The sequence below is a fragment of the Rhinolophus hipposideros genome (genome assembly GCF_964194185.1).
Source record: "Rhinolophus hipposideros genome assembly, chromosome: 18".
NCBI lineage: Eukaryota > Metazoa > Chordata > Mammalia > Chiroptera > Rhinolophidae > Rhinolophus > Rhinolophus hipposideros.
In genome coordinates this window covers 46,926,381-46,941,275 of record NC_138064.1, presented here as the reverse complement: position 1 = coordinate 46,941,275, position 14,895 = coordinate 46,926,381, and the positions used below count along the sequence as shown (strand labels likewise).

The 14,895-nt window shown below is 39.4% G+C and overlaps 1 protein-coding gene across 2 annotated transcripts in view; it reads left to right on the top strand.

Moving 5' to 3' along the window:
* The window catches only part of DNAJC2 (DnaJ heat shock protein family (Hsp40) member C2), a 28,386-nt gene that overhangs the window by 12,636 nt on the left and 855 nt on the right, over window positions 1-14,895 (top strand). For both annotated transcript variants that reach the window (XM_081079192.1, XM_081079193.1), the window contains exons 4-15: window positions 1,610-1,708; window positions 2,651-2,792; window positions 5,958-6,038; window positions 6,948-7,013; window positions 7,512-7,603; window positions 7,681-7,802; window positions 8,194-8,343; window positions 11,370-11,458; window positions 11,532-11,601; window positions 13,095-13,279; window positions 14,053-14,153; window positions 14,272-14,379. In XM_081079192.1, coding sequence (XP_080935318.1) covers window positions 1,610-1,708; window positions 2,651-2,792; window positions 5,958-6,038; window positions 6,948-7,013; window positions 7,512-7,603; window positions 7,681-7,802; window positions 8,194-8,343; window positions 11,370-11,458; window positions 11,532-11,601; window positions 13,095-13,279; window positions 14,053-14,153; window positions 14,272-14,379 — 1,305 coding nt within the window. The remainder of the gene's footprint in view (window positions 1-1,609; window positions 1,709-2,650; window positions 2,793-5,957; window positions 6,039-6,947; window positions 7,014-7,511; window positions 7,604-7,680; window positions 7,803-8,193; window positions 8,344-11,369; window positions 11,459-11,531; window positions 11,602-13,094; window positions 13,280-14,052; window positions 14,154-14,271; window positions 14,380-14,895) is intronic.

The following is a 14,895-nucleotide window of genomic DNA, read 5'->3' as shown; positions in this document are numbered from 1 at the left end:
AAACCTATGGGGGAAGCTAATCTACCCATTGTTTTTTATACTGTGTTGTGAGTGTGGGTCAGTGTATTAGATATCAAATGAGAGAGAGAACTATTGGAGAGAGGAAAGAAATATATTCTTTGTTGGTAATATAGAATCTACCTAGAAAACCAAAAGAGTTGTGTCAGGAGGCTAGATGCAGGAAAAATACGCAAAAATAATATGCAGTTTCTGGAAGTTACCATCAAATACTAGAAAGCTATAGTTATTTTAAAGTTAATCCCAGGACAAGAATAGGTAATCAGAAACAAACCCCTATAAAAATTCACTATGAGGCATAATAAATCAGTAGAGAAGGGAAGGATTATTAGATGAGATAAGGACTTTGAAAAATGGCAAGTTTAGATATTTTCTTGACTGTGTTAAAATTCCCAAAAGATTTGAAGAATAATTTTCAATTCTATTAATGAAATTAGAAACATGAAACTTGATGAAGGGCCTTCTGAGTTCATAAGTACTGGAAGAAATTATAAAGGAAATGATCAGTAAATATAAATGACTGAATGTTTTTGAAAACCATAAATGCAGTCTCGGCAGCAAGGACTTCAAGGTCCTCAGAACTCAAGGGACCGAGAGGCAGCATATAAACAGGCTGAGGAGTCAGGCTGTCTGGGTTGGAGCCCGACTTGGACAGGTTGCAATGGTCGTGCTTACTTAACCTCTTCGTGCCTTATTTTACTCATAAAATGGAGAAAATAATAGTGTTTGTCTCATGAGGTGATTTAGGAGATTAACTGATAAATCGTGCCTGGTACATATTAAATGCTCAATAGATGTTAACAGCTAGCCATTATTGTAAAGTAACTCACACAGACTCAGAAGACAACTGACAACCTCTCCTTCCTCCACAGGTAAAAGGATAAATTAAACAAAAAAGAATTGTTGAGCACCAATGATAGTCATAGTTTTAGATAATTAGATACAGGACTGGTAAAGCAGTAGAGAAAAGAAAGTTCACTTAGGAGTAAGAAGTGGTGTAACTTTTAGAAAGGAACTTGCTCCTACAATTTCACTCACTGATTTCACTTTTGTAAATACATCTTAAGGAAAAAATCCTAAATATAGAAAAAGACTTCTCTACAAAATGATTAAAATTGGGATGACTTACAATAGTGAAAAATTTGAAACAATCTAAATATCCAACAATAGAGAAATAGTTAAATAAATTATAATAAATCTTGAAATGCTGTACGATGCAATCATTTAAACATTTTTGAAGTCTGTAACATGGAAAATGCAAATTCAGTAATGTTAAGTTGAAAAAAGGCAGAATATAAATTGGTATATATGATATGATTATACCTAAAATTTTTAAAGCATATACTTAAGAAAAAAAGTCCGTGTGAAAATATACCAAAATGTTACCAGTAATTGTCTTTTGGTGCTGACTCTGGCCAGTCGTTAAAATAATTCTTTGCTTCTCTGTAATTTCCTCATTTGATAATCTTATAGTTTACCATAGGAGAAAACATTTTTAAATTAGTATTATGATTTTAGAAATGGTTCTGTTTAGCTCATCTTTAATTTTGTGCCTAAAGTAACAATTATCCAAATCTGGCTTATTTTGTAGATAAAGCAATGGTTTTAAAACATCACCCAGACAAACGGAAAGCAGCTGGTGAACCAATAAAAGAAGGAGATAATGACTACTTCACTTGCATAACTAAAGGTAAGAAAATACTTTAGTCAGGAATTTCTTATAGTGATGCTTATTTATTAATTGCTGGGCTTGGGTTTCCAATGTATACCATACTTCATTTAGCTGACATTTTAAAACCTTTTTAGTTACATCTGGTTATTTCTGCGAATCTTCCCACAAAGTGAGGTTCTCCCTGCCAGCAGCATCAGCAGCACCTGGCAGCTTGTCAGAAGTGCGGAAGCTCAGGGCCTGCTGAACTTCAGGCCTACTGAATCCGAATCTGTATTTTAACGAGATCCCCAGGTGATTCTTAGGAGAAGCTCATCCTAGAGTTGATTCGTAGAAGTGTTACATTTAATGGTGAGAATACGAAGATCTTTCTCCGTTCCCAATACATGTCAGGGCTAACCTTCCTCACATGTTCGGTTAATTTAAATCAAGAAGTTGCTTATATCCTGTAATACGGGGACCCACTACTGTTCATTACCATTTGCATAGCCATATCCTCATTAAGCAAATAAACACAGGTACCACCATTACTAAATGTTTCCTTAAATGTGATTTTACATTTTGACGCTAATTTTTAAAAAATTGTGTGTATACCTTTTAAACTTAAAACTTTTTGGCCCACTTTTAACACAGTGTTCAAGACTTCTAAGATCCTTTGATCTTTTATAACCTTGGGATCTGACAGTTAATTTCTAACAATTTCTTTTTCCTCAGTGTCATGCTTTCTTAAGGGATGAGTATTGAACTGTTTTGTCATTTTCCTTCCAGAAGAGCTATTTAAAGAACTTAAGTCCTATTATATCCGGTAGTGCTAGAGCTGTCATTACCTAAATTCAATCCTCCTCATCACACACAATTTTTAAATATGAAAAATATTAACTTTTTTTTAAAGGAAGGAATTTTTTTTCTCTGAGGAAAAAAATGTCAAGTCATGGTAATGTGACCTTATCATTTTCTCCTCAGCTTATGAAATGTTATCTGATCCAGTGAAAAGACGAGCATTTAACAGTGTAGATCCTACTTTTGATAACTCGGTTCCTTCTAAAAGTGAAGCAAAGGACAATTTCTTCGAAGTGTTTTCCCCAGTGTTTGAAAGGAATTCCAGGTGAGTGAAGGCATCCCCTGTGATCAGTGTGCTCTGGTGGCTTCCTTCTCGTAGGAGTCTTCAGGTATCTTCTTTGTTCAGTGATAACGGTTTTGTTCTCCTCCTCCTCCACAGTGTTGAGCCGCTCTGGTGAACTTACTGCTCTCAATTATTTTGCTCTCTGAACAGAAGTTCTGCCTTTCCATAGTGAAATTTCTTTACAACTCCTAGGATATGTTTCTTTTGAATTTCCTTTGGGGGCGAAACTGACTTTATGTAGTATGATGCTGATACTTAGGTGACGGTAATTAATTTCCCATTCTCTTGCTTCTCCTTTATTATGAACGGGTACACCACTCTACTTGGCCCATTATCATTTGAGAAAAACTTTTGTTCTGTTTTTTGAGCATCTGCTTATCTTAAGTGTGGGGAGAGAGTCCCAGAGAGCATTTTCCAGGCTCTCGGCCTCACGTGGAAAGCTGCTGGCTCGGTTATTAGATGGCCATCCGCTGTGGCTGGGTGCCATCAGCTGTAACCAGTTAGCCATCAGCCACTAACACAACTGCTGTGGCTACGCTAGGGGGTTGGGTGGTTGGCAGAGAAGCAGACAGCAGATTGCCGCTCCTGCTTCCTGTGTCTCCAACCCAGCCGCCAGCGAGAATATAGTGGTATGACTCCCCTATCTATGGCTCCGTTGTTGTTCCTTCGGGACCTCACCATGTCCTGTGTTCTCGTGCGGGAAGTGGGAGCTGAGTCCCTGCATTACACATGGTGCAGCGAGCAGGGTGTGGGGTCGGCCGAAGCTCTCCCAAAGGTGGTGTAGCACCTTATAACTATGAGTGCTCAGCTTTGGGAAGCCTGTGAGGAGCGGCGCCGGGAACAAGAGGCGCGATCTGCTTGGGAAAAATGTAACCCCTCCATGAATTGGTGGGGGCCTCTGGATGGCATGCTGCCCTGTTGGCCATGGCGGGCGTCACCTTCCTTTTGGTGGTCTGCTGCTGACGTGGGCTCCTAGAGTTGTGGACATCTTACACCGGGGCCACCACCCACTCCGACACTTGGCGCGGTGAGCAGGATTCCGGCCAGGTAGGAATGGTGTCTGACTCTGGGCAGGAGAACAGATGGCCCCCACACACCACAGTGTGTGGTGCCTGGTAGCCATTGTTCTCAAGAGCTGGACCCCCATGGAGGGGTGGGAAGATGTGGATGGTTCCCCAACCAGCATAGGCTGGAGAAAGCGAAGATCGTTGCGGCCCTGTGGGCTGGGAAGTTCTTGCTGAGGCTGCCCGGATGCAGGACTTGTAGTACCAGGAGGAAACGCTTGCTGACTCCTCCGTGGAGGATGTGGGTGAGGTCAAGGTCGTCCCTCACGCCCAGGTTGGGGAGGACTTGGAGCCCTCGCCCTGCGGAGAGGGCACACATTGTGAGGCCAACACACAGCCCTGGCGAATGACTATGGACTATGGGGAATTGCCTTCCATCCCTAATTTAATGGACCGCTTGACTGTTTGCTTGAGAATGTACCACCATGTTGGGGAACAGACGGATGTTTACTTCCTGTGTCTCTCCCAGCCGCCAGTGAGACTGTGGTACAGGAAGACCCCTTGTTGGGTACAGGTGGACTTCCTGTGTCTCGACTGGCCGCCGTTGAGAATATGTAAGCACCTTGGCTGTGAACCACTATTGTTCCTGCACGGTCCCCGAGAAACCCTGGCTGTGCCCAGAAAGGTTGGCTGTGCCCTGAAGGACTGGCGGTGCCCTGACAAAGACTGGCTATGCCCAGGATATTGCATCCACCTCCAGGCTCCTCGCACAGGGCCCCTCGCGGAAGACACTTGTCACGTAGATTGTGAGGCGAGACCCTGGAGGGGTGGAGTGTGGGGACAGAGCCCCAGAGAGCAGTTTCCAGGCGGAAAGGTGCTGGCTTGGTTATTAGATGGCCATCAACTGTAATCAGATGGCCATCCACTATGGCTGGGTGGCCATCAGCTGTTACCAGTGAGCCATTAGCCACTAATATAACTGCCGTGGCTAGACTAGGGGGTTGCTTGGTTGGCAGAGAAGCAGATGGCAGATTTCGGCTCCTGCTTCTTGTGTCTCCAACGCAGCCTCTAGCGAGAATATAGTGGTATGACTCCCCTATCTATGGCTCCGTTGTTGTTCCTTTGGGGCTTCACCATATTTGAGGCTAACCTGTGTTCTTGTGCAGGGAACGGGAGCTGAGTCCCTGCATTACAATAAGGTTCTCTGAGAGAGGATGATTTATATTTAAGATTAAAGCATATATAATTGAGTTTTTAAGTAGGGTATACCAGTATTCTGCATTTTTTTTTTTTTGGTTCCATCTTCTTTGGGAGGTTTTTATAGAGTACCTCTCCACTGCACATTGGAATCACCAGGAAAACATGTAAAAGTCCTGCTGCCTGGGTTCTCTCCCCGCCCTTCACTCCCCTTCAAGAGATTGTGATTTGTGATTTCAGTTTAATTGGTTTGGAATGTCTGTAGGATTTTTAATGCTCCCAGGTGATTCTAATGGACAGCCAAGTTTGAGAACCACTTTGATTAGAAGTTTGGTGCAGCCTAATATTTCTTCCACCCTTTTTCCTCACATTTGTTTTGTAACAGTGCTGAAGGTGGTAAAAATAATGTATTATACATTTTTGTGGATTGGTTTCATAGGGTGGAAAACATGAGTCAGTAAGCAGCCTTCTGATTCTTTCTCAAGGTGATGGGTGAAGTGCTAAACCTCAAAGTCTGACTCTTAGGGGGAAGGTGGTGGGGATAAGGAGGTGGCAATCTGTGCCCCCTGCGCAGTAACATTTTTAAAAGGCTAGTCTTACAGGTTGCCTGTTTAGGGGCAGGAGTAGTGAACTTGGGAGAGGGGGCTTAGCGCTTACTTTTCTTAGCCAGCGTGGCAGCTGCTACAACCCTGTCACTTACAGAACTGAGGGTAACCTGACGGTTAGAACACTGCTCCATCGTTTTCTGTCCCATCCCTTCCACCCTTGTCCTCTGTTTATCACACCGTCGCTGACCTTCCACTCCATCTCTTACTAGTCGTAGAGGATTCAAGAGGGGGAGATGGTAAGGAATTCGTAAAAACTGTTGTTGGTTTTTAATAAATTTATTTGTTGAACTTTTGTACCAAATTTTTGCATTGAATTTTTCTTTCTTTTAATATATCAGATGGTCAAATAAAAAAAATGTCCCTAAACTTGGTGATATGAATTCATCATTTGAAGATGTAGATGCATTTTATTCTTTCTGGTAAGTGAAGACACTGATTTTATGATACTGTCATTTTTTTGTAAAAGATAAATATTCAATAAGTACTTGATTGACTCTTCATAAATTGAGAGATGAGAGAATTGCAGAACCTTCCCTGAACAAAAGCACTTTATTCAGAAATTAATAAAGGTTTTCACATAATGCCGTATTACCTCCTATGTGACATTTAGGCTTTTAAGATTGCTTTTTCAATCTGTTCTCTGTTAATCAGATTTCTAGATACTAAACACACTACAGTGGTAAAAATGAAAATTAAGAAAGAGTCCTTTGAATTGGATAAAAACAAATATGACTTCATTTATCTCTCTGCCTATTAAAAGTACTTGAGTACATGAGGAACAGAGTGCTATTTATCTCCATAACTGATCTCTTAATTTTTAATAAATACAGTCTTCAGTAGCCACTTAATATTATGTGTGCTCTATTTTCTCATTAAGTATCTGGCAAATTTAAACATAACATCACTATAAACAAAAATGATAAAATTTAGCTCTGTCAGTTGTAGTTGCTTTTACCCTTCAGGGGATGCAAACCAGAGATAAAATAACCACTGTTAGGGTTCCCTTAAGACTTGACAGACAGGTGAAAGTGATGGCAGGGAAAACTTGAACAAGTCCTGGCAAGGGAGAAAGCTAACAGGATGGCAGGGAGGTATGTGATTCTGACTCAGGGAAATAAGTATATTTTAGATTTTCATACCAAATACAAAGTCATCAAAAAAAGAAGACGTGCATAGTGTTAGTTCAGTACCAAAAGAGAGTGGAGAGATCTACTAAGACAAACTTACCTTCTTGCCATTAATGTTTGTTACAATTATATACCTCTAAGTTCATTTTAAAGGGTTTGTTCATTTGTTTCCATTTTATTTTGCTTTATTTCTGTCTATAGGTATAATTTTGATTCTTGGAGAGAATTTTCTTATTTAGATGAAGAAGAAAAAGAAAAAGCAGAATGGTATGTATGTAAGTCATTAATAAAGGAAGATATTTAGGTAGCACTTTGGTGTTTGTGATGATGTAAAAATATACTACATATATTTCCTTTCATATTTTCTCTTTGTGTATCCTTGGTATATGTTTTTAATATTTTGAGATCCCCCTCTCGCAAGTTAAGCTAGATGAAGCCAGATCGGTAGTTAAAATATGGATTAAAATATGCTCAAGAAAATGCCAAGGAATAGTCAAAAAGCTCATTTTAGCAAATTCTTGTTCCAGTTGTTTAACCTACATTTTATTTTAGTTTTCTCTACGTAGGAAGGGAAATTCTTTTGACATAAATGTTCCAGAAATATTAACTGAAATTAATACTAGGTAGAATCATGCTTTACTGTTAATAGTGATATGGCATTGTAACTTTCTGAGACATTATTTACATAGAAATTTATAAAGTGTTACATTTTTCAGTCATATCATCGATGAGCAATATTTATTTCCAATATTTTCTATTTTATAGTCGCGATGAGAGGAGATGGATTGAAAAACAGAACAGAGCAACAAGAGCACAAAGGAAAAAAGAAGAAATGAACAGAATAAGAACTTTAGTTGGTAAATATAATTGATTTTTTGTTTAAGTTCTTTAATTAAATGTTAGAAATTCAAAAGATTAACTTCTTTTTTGGTAGACAATGCATATAGCTGTGATCCAAGAATAAAAAAATTTAAGGAAGAAGAAAAGGCCAAGAAAGAAGCAGAAAAGAAAGCAAAAGCAGAAGCAAAACGGAAGGAGCAAGAAGCTAAAGAAAAAGTAAGATGACGTTTGATAAATGTTCATAAAATCTTTAATCTTCAGACCTATTTTAAAAACTATAATCTGAAAGCGGAGAAGTAGGTGCTACTATGAATGATCATGACAAGTTGGTACGATTGACAGAAGGATCTTATTGGCAAATTGTTATTGCGCATAAACATGATGTCATATATTTCTTTAATACCATGCTTATTTCTAACATGTCTGTTTTATATTTCTAAGAAATGTTTATAGACCATTATCATCTACTTTTTAACCTTCAGTCTTCAATAAGTTGATGTGTCACTTTTTTTCTAATTTATTAAAAGATTGAGTTTTTAAAATTATATAGAGCATTTAAGAATTCTAATTTTCTTATTAAAATGATTTTTATTCCCCATTATTAAAGCAAAGACAAGCTGAATTAGAAGCTGCTCGATTAGCTAAAGAGAAAGAAGAGGAGGAAGTGAGACAGCAAGCATTATTGGCAAAGAAGGAAAAAGATATCCAGAAGAAAGCCATTAAAAAGGAAAGGCAAAAACTTCGAAACTCATGCAAGGTATTTCAGACTTTGATTGAACAAACTAGGTAACAAATAAATCAAGTGTTGATTAAACTTTAAAATATTTCTTTTCTTATACAAATATAATAAAACTGCTGTATACATTTTATCTCAAAATGTGAATTTTTTTTTATATATATAAAGGGTGTTTTGTACTTTTTTTTTTTTTACTTTTTTTTTTATTGGGGAAGGGGAACAGGACTTTATTGGGGAACAGTGTGTACTTCCAGGCCTTTTTTCCAAGTCAAGTTGTTGTCCTTTCAGTCTTAGTTGTGGAGGGTCGCAGCTCAGCTCCAGGTCCAGTTGCCATTTTCTAGTTGCAGGGGGCACAGCCCACCATCCCTTGCAGGAGTCGAACCAGCAATCTTGTAGAGAGGATGCATTCCAACCATCTGAGCCATCCGGGAGCTCAGCGGCAGCTCAGTTCAAGGTGCCGTGTTCAATTTTTAGTTGCAGGGGGCACAGCCCACCATCCCTTGCGGGAGTCAAGGAATCGAACTAGCAACCTTGTGGTTGAGAGCCCGCACTCAACCAGCTGAGCCATTTGGGAGGCATCTCAGCTCAAGGTGCCGTGTTCAATCTTACTTGCAGGGGGCGAAGCCCACCATCCCTTGCCAGAGTCGAGGAATCGAACTGGCAACCTTGTGGTTGAGAGCCCACTGGCCCATGTGGGAATCGAACCGGCAGCCTTCGGAGTTAGGAGCATGGAGCTCTAACCGCCTGAGCCACTGGGCCGGCCCCCATACTATTATATTTTTATAGTTAAGAGAAATATCTTCATTAAAGCAATTTTCACCAAAAGTATAACATATTAATATGTATTAAATAATGATTTTTTTCGTCATCACTGCTAAGCACCATTAACTGAGGGCATTTTCTTTTTGACAAGATATCTTCATCCTCTGAACTAAATATTCCATAAACAAAGTGGATTTAAAATTCTAATTTTAAAATTTACAGTCAAATCTGATACAGCATCCACACTCGAATGAAAAATTTTAAATGAGATATCTTTTTGCTCTTAAAAGCTTTTATTACATTCTGTGTTATTCTGGGATTTCCCTAATTTCAAATGAGATATCTTTTGCTCATAAAAGCTCTTACTATGTTCCGTGTTGTCCGGGGATTTCCCTAATTTCGAATGAGATATTTTTTGCTCTTCAAAGCTCTTATGAGGGTGGCCAGATGGCTCAGTTGGTTAGAGCGCAAATTCCGAACAACAGGATTGCCAGTTCGATCCCCACTTGCGCCAGTGAGCTGCGCCCTCTACAACTAGATTGAAGACAATAAGCTGCCACTGAGCTTCCGGAGGGGCGGCCGGATGGCTCAGTTGGTTAGAGCGTGAGCTCTCAACAACAAGGTTGCCGGTTCAATTCCTGCATGGGATAATGGGCTGCTCCACCTACAACTTGAAGATGTAAACGGCAACTAGACTTGCAGCTGAGCTGTGTCTTCCACAGCTAGATTTTAGGACAATGACTTGGAGCTGATGGGCCCTGGAGAAACGCACTGTTCCCCGACATTTCCCAATAAAATGTATTTTTTTAAAAAAAAAAAGCTCTTATTACACTCCATGTTGTTTGGGGGTTTCTCTAATTCTCAAACCAGTTAAGAGTGAAACTGCGTTCTAGGATGCCGTGTTGTACGAGGGTTTTCCCCAATTCTCGAACCGTCTTAGAGCAAAATGGTGTTATGGAAGTGCCGTGTTATACGGGGGTTACCTGTAGTTGATTTATTCAAATTAGGATCTAAATAAGATCATTACAAAGCTTCAGTTTTGTGTCTCCTAATTGTGTCTGTAACTGGCTCCCTATCATCACCATCTTTCTCCCATTCATTTGTTGGAGAAACCAGATCATGTGTTCTGATAATGGGCCGCAATTTGGTTTGGATGGTTGCTTTCTTAACGGTGTAAAATTAATTCTTAGAAAAAGTTCTTTTAGGAGTAAACCTTTGGTTCTTAGGGATCTAAGAGCTTTTATTTTTATATAAATAAAAGGATAACATTTGGGTGAGTACTAATAGTTTGCATTCAAATAGTTTTCACTAAAAAATGTTGACCGAAAAACCCAAAAGTTTTCAAATGTAATTTTGTCCAAGAGATGTTTTTACATTTTAAACTGGTAGAGTCAGAGACTAGTATTGTTCCTTACCAAATAGCACTGAATGAATAAATTAATGAAATTTCAAGCTATAGTAGAGATTGCCACATTGTTGTGTGCTGTACCATTGTAGTTAACTTCAGCAAGTACGTAAATGCACACTGTATATAGAAAAATTATCTTTCATGTGACTGTCCAGCTCTAGACACTAGTATATGTATTCTAATGTGTGCCATCCTACATCTTCAGTTAATAACATGATTAAGATTTACCTGTCTTATCAGAGAGCTTTGAAAGAGGTTTAATAAATATACAAATGCATATTTCAGACTTTGGGTAAGCAAGAAGAAAATCTAAATAGGAAAAAATTAGGAAAAAGGGGAGACACAGTGATAGCAGCAGCTGCTTAAAGAAGCGTGGGAAGTACTTTCCAATTCTTGTATATCCAGGTACATCACAATGTTCCATTCTAAACGTAATCTTTGGTTAATAGAATTTTTCTAATACCTCATGTTCCTTAACACATTATCATTTTCTTTAATTTCACATAAAATTTCCAGTAAGTTTAACACTTTGGCACACACTAGCTAGAACAGCAGCCTAACAAAGGGATTTTGAGTCATCTGTAGAATTTGATTCTTAAGTGGTTCTCAGAGGAATTGTTCTGACACCTGTACTATCCAAAGGTCTTTGGCACCATCACCTTTTGTGTTTTGCTCTCCTACCCTCGGTGACACCTTTTTATTGCCAGCAGGTCAGGGAGAGTCCTGGGAGGTGCCCCGGAGAGTGGTTGTTGGGGGTCAGAATACCATCTGTTCACCTCAAGAACCTCTTGAGAGTGTCACGCTTTGTCATTGTTTATGGATGTGTTTTTGAGTGTCAGCAGGCGTAAGATGAAAATGTTTGTGTTTGTGCTTCTAGACCTGGAATCACTTTTCTGACAATGAGGCAGAGCGGGTTAAAATGATGGAAGAAGTGGAAAAACTTTGTGATCGCCTTGAACTAGCAAGGTATAACTATAGAACTGCTGTTGAAGTCTTCTCTTGGGCTTAGGATCAGGTTTAATCCCATTTTTCCCCTTAGTTTACAGTGCTTGAATGAAATACTCACATCATCTACAAAAGAAGTAGGAAAGGCTGCTCTGGAAAAACAGGTAACAGAACACATCGCTTCTGTGTGTTAAATACAGAACTAAAGTGCTAAATGCAGAACACCTGTATTCAGCACTCAATTCCACTTACAGTATCGCTGCCACCTCAGTATTTCCCCACTTAACATACAAGCTACTGCAAGGGCAAACAGTGTCTCATTTCTCTTTGGGCCCCCCACTCTGCTTTGCTTAAATTAAGGGCTGTTGTTGATTTAAATTGGCTTTAGTGTGTATGGTTGTTACCATGTATAATGTTTGATTTGTGGTATACTAGCATATTAATCTTCGGTGTTTTTTTAAATCATTCTTAGAAAAAATAATTGTTTTGACTATACCTTGAGCGTTTTTGTAGGATAACATTTAGAACCAAAAGAGATCTTTGTTCTGTCTAGTCTACACCTTTTATTTTACAGATGAGAAAACAGGCCCAGAAATTCAATTCAGGACAAGAAATATTAGTACCTATTATATATATATATAGTGCTATGCCTGGGTGGTTTGGAGAAATGCTTAATGCTATGGCTGCCACAAAGGAGTTTAGGAACAACTATGCTGAAGAGAAAAGGCCTAAGGACCGAAAAATGGAGGTCCCACAGTAAATGCTGTCGATTAGACAGGAAGTGCCAGTTCCAGGGTGGAGCCATCAGGGAAGGGTTTGAGCCAGCCCAAAAGCATGCACAGTGAAAACGAAGGTCAGGGACAGCATGAACTACAAAGTACTAGTAGCAGTAGACAGGGGGAGATGAAGTTGGTTAGGAGGAGTAGTGCCAAATGAAGCAGGTTTTTAATACTGTAGGGACTGGTTTCCATTACTGCAGATCTTTGAGTACCAAAAGGTAAACATTATACCCTTAATGTGGCATTGGGAGGCAGGATGTACTAGTTAAGTGTAAGAATCTGACTGCAAGGACTTGGGCTATGAGAGTGAGGCTGAGAATCATTGGAATTGTTGGGACTTGGTTTTGAGGGGCTGAAGTGGGGAAAGGAGACACATGACTCCAGGATAGCAGCTGACAAGTAATCAAGACAAGTAAACGTTCTCTTTCACTTGTGCTTGTTTGAAGATAGACTGAAGTGACAATGTAAAGGGTAGAACTTCAAGGTAAGAGGCCACTTTCCTATGCCGTTGCCTTCTTGTGAGAATAAATGAGTGGATGGGAGAGGTTTGAAATGGCCTTGTGGGGGAACAACCCAGTGCCTGGAGACTCGACAGGTAGTGTCCCAAGGCACATAGAAGTGCCATGATATAAAAACAGGGAAGGTCAGGCTGAGAGTGGCTCTTGGTTCTTCAAGCAGAGAGATAGGTGTGCAGCCCAGAAGCCAAAGGGAGGAAAAGCCAGAGTGAAAAGCTGATGCGGGTTTGGGGGTTGGCCTGGGAGGAGTGTAGTAGGGTCAGTCGGGATAATACTGAGTGGGAACCACACACCCCAGCCAGAATGGAAGTGTGGAGTAGTGAGATGCTTTAAGTCCCTGACTCACCTATGATATTTGTGTAGATAGAAGAAGTAAATGAGCAAATTAGAAAAGAGAAAGAGGAAGCTGAGGCTCGTATGCGACAAGCATCTAAGAATGCAGAGAAATCAACTGGTGGCGGTGGAAATGGCAGTAAAAGTTGGTCAGAAGATGATCTGCAATTACTGATTAAAGCTGTGAACCTCTTCCCTGCTGGAACAAATTCAAGGTACTGGTTTTATTGAAACTTCTCTTCAACACATACTGGAGCCTGAGGATAATGCAGACAGGCATCCAAATAACAGCACTGGTTAGAGCAGAAACTTCCTGATATGCTGCAGTCTAGACAGACCGCCTGCCACTAAATTCTGTGCCACAGTGGGAAGTGTAAAAAGCAGACGACATTTTGAACCTACTAACTAATCTTACCAACTTACTACACCAATACACATACATAAGAGCGTATACATACGTGTACACCCAGCAGGGTGCTTCATCAGTTTCCCAGGAAATGAAAGATCAGGAGACATAAGCCTTGACTGTTATGTTGGCTTATCCCACCGTGGTTTGTACTATGGACTGATTAAGTTTGCCATCGTAATTCTTCGTTGTTCCCACCTGAAACCCGAGCCTATTGCAAAGTTTTGAGTTTAGAACTCAAGCCTTAAGAGATCCAGCATCCCTTGTTCTTTAGAAGAGGAAACTAAAGCTCTGTTTTCAGAATCATTTACCTCAAGTGTGTGTCCAAACATTTCGATACACAAAAGTGTGGTTTATTTCTGTTCATTTGTACACAATCTATAAGGTTTTGTACAAACTTGAAACCAAGATGTATACAGTTGATTTAAACATATGAAAACCAAGAACTATAGTCCAGGCAGTAAAAACAATTAGACCACCAATTTAGAGCTAATTATTTAGATGTTACAACTCAGCCTTCTGCACTAAAAATGTAAGGGTCATTCTGGTTTTCTTCTTAATTATCGTTATCGATTGCTGTAGATGGGAAGTTATTGCTAATTACATGAACATACATTCTTCTTCTGGAGTCAAGAGAACTGCCAAAGATGTTATTGGCAAAGCAAAAAGTCTTCAAAAACTTGGTGAGTTAGTTTTGCCAAATCAGTTTCTCTGCTGTCTTGAATACGTATTTTAAAATAATCTATGCAATTTCATGAAAGAATAAATGAGATTTGTTATTTACATTTTTTCATTTCTCAGACCCTCATCAAAAAGATGACATAAATAAAAAAGCTTTTGATAAATTTAAAAAAGAACATGGAGTGGTGCCTCAAGCAGACAATGCAACACCTTCAGAACGATTTGAAGGTAATTACGTTTTGTTAAGTAGAAAATGCTCGCTGGCTGTTTCTACGTGAAGACTTACGAGACCTAGGGTCTATGTGTTCAGAATGATGGGGAAATAGTGTTTAGCAGACTGGAAGATGTAAAGCAAGCACTTTCAGGACACTCAGAGGTTAGCTTACCACCAAGAATCTTCCCTTTCAGATGCGAGTAGGGGAGGGGTCGTGTTTGTTTTGTTTCCCAGACTTTACAAATTAGTGCTAAAGGATATTGGGAAAACTGAAATTTGAATAAGGTCTGTAGACTACAGACCTTGATAATAGTACTTTATCAAGGTTAATTTCCTGATTTTGAAAAATACACTATAATTATGTAAGACGTCCTTGTTTTTCAAGGAAAAACTATTTCAAAATAAAAAGTTAAAAACTGCTGAGGATTATCTTTGGGTGTTCTAGCTAATTTGATTGTTTAGACCAGTGGGTTTCAAACTGTACATCATGACCCAGACCGCCCAGGCTTCCTTCATAACTGACTCATGAA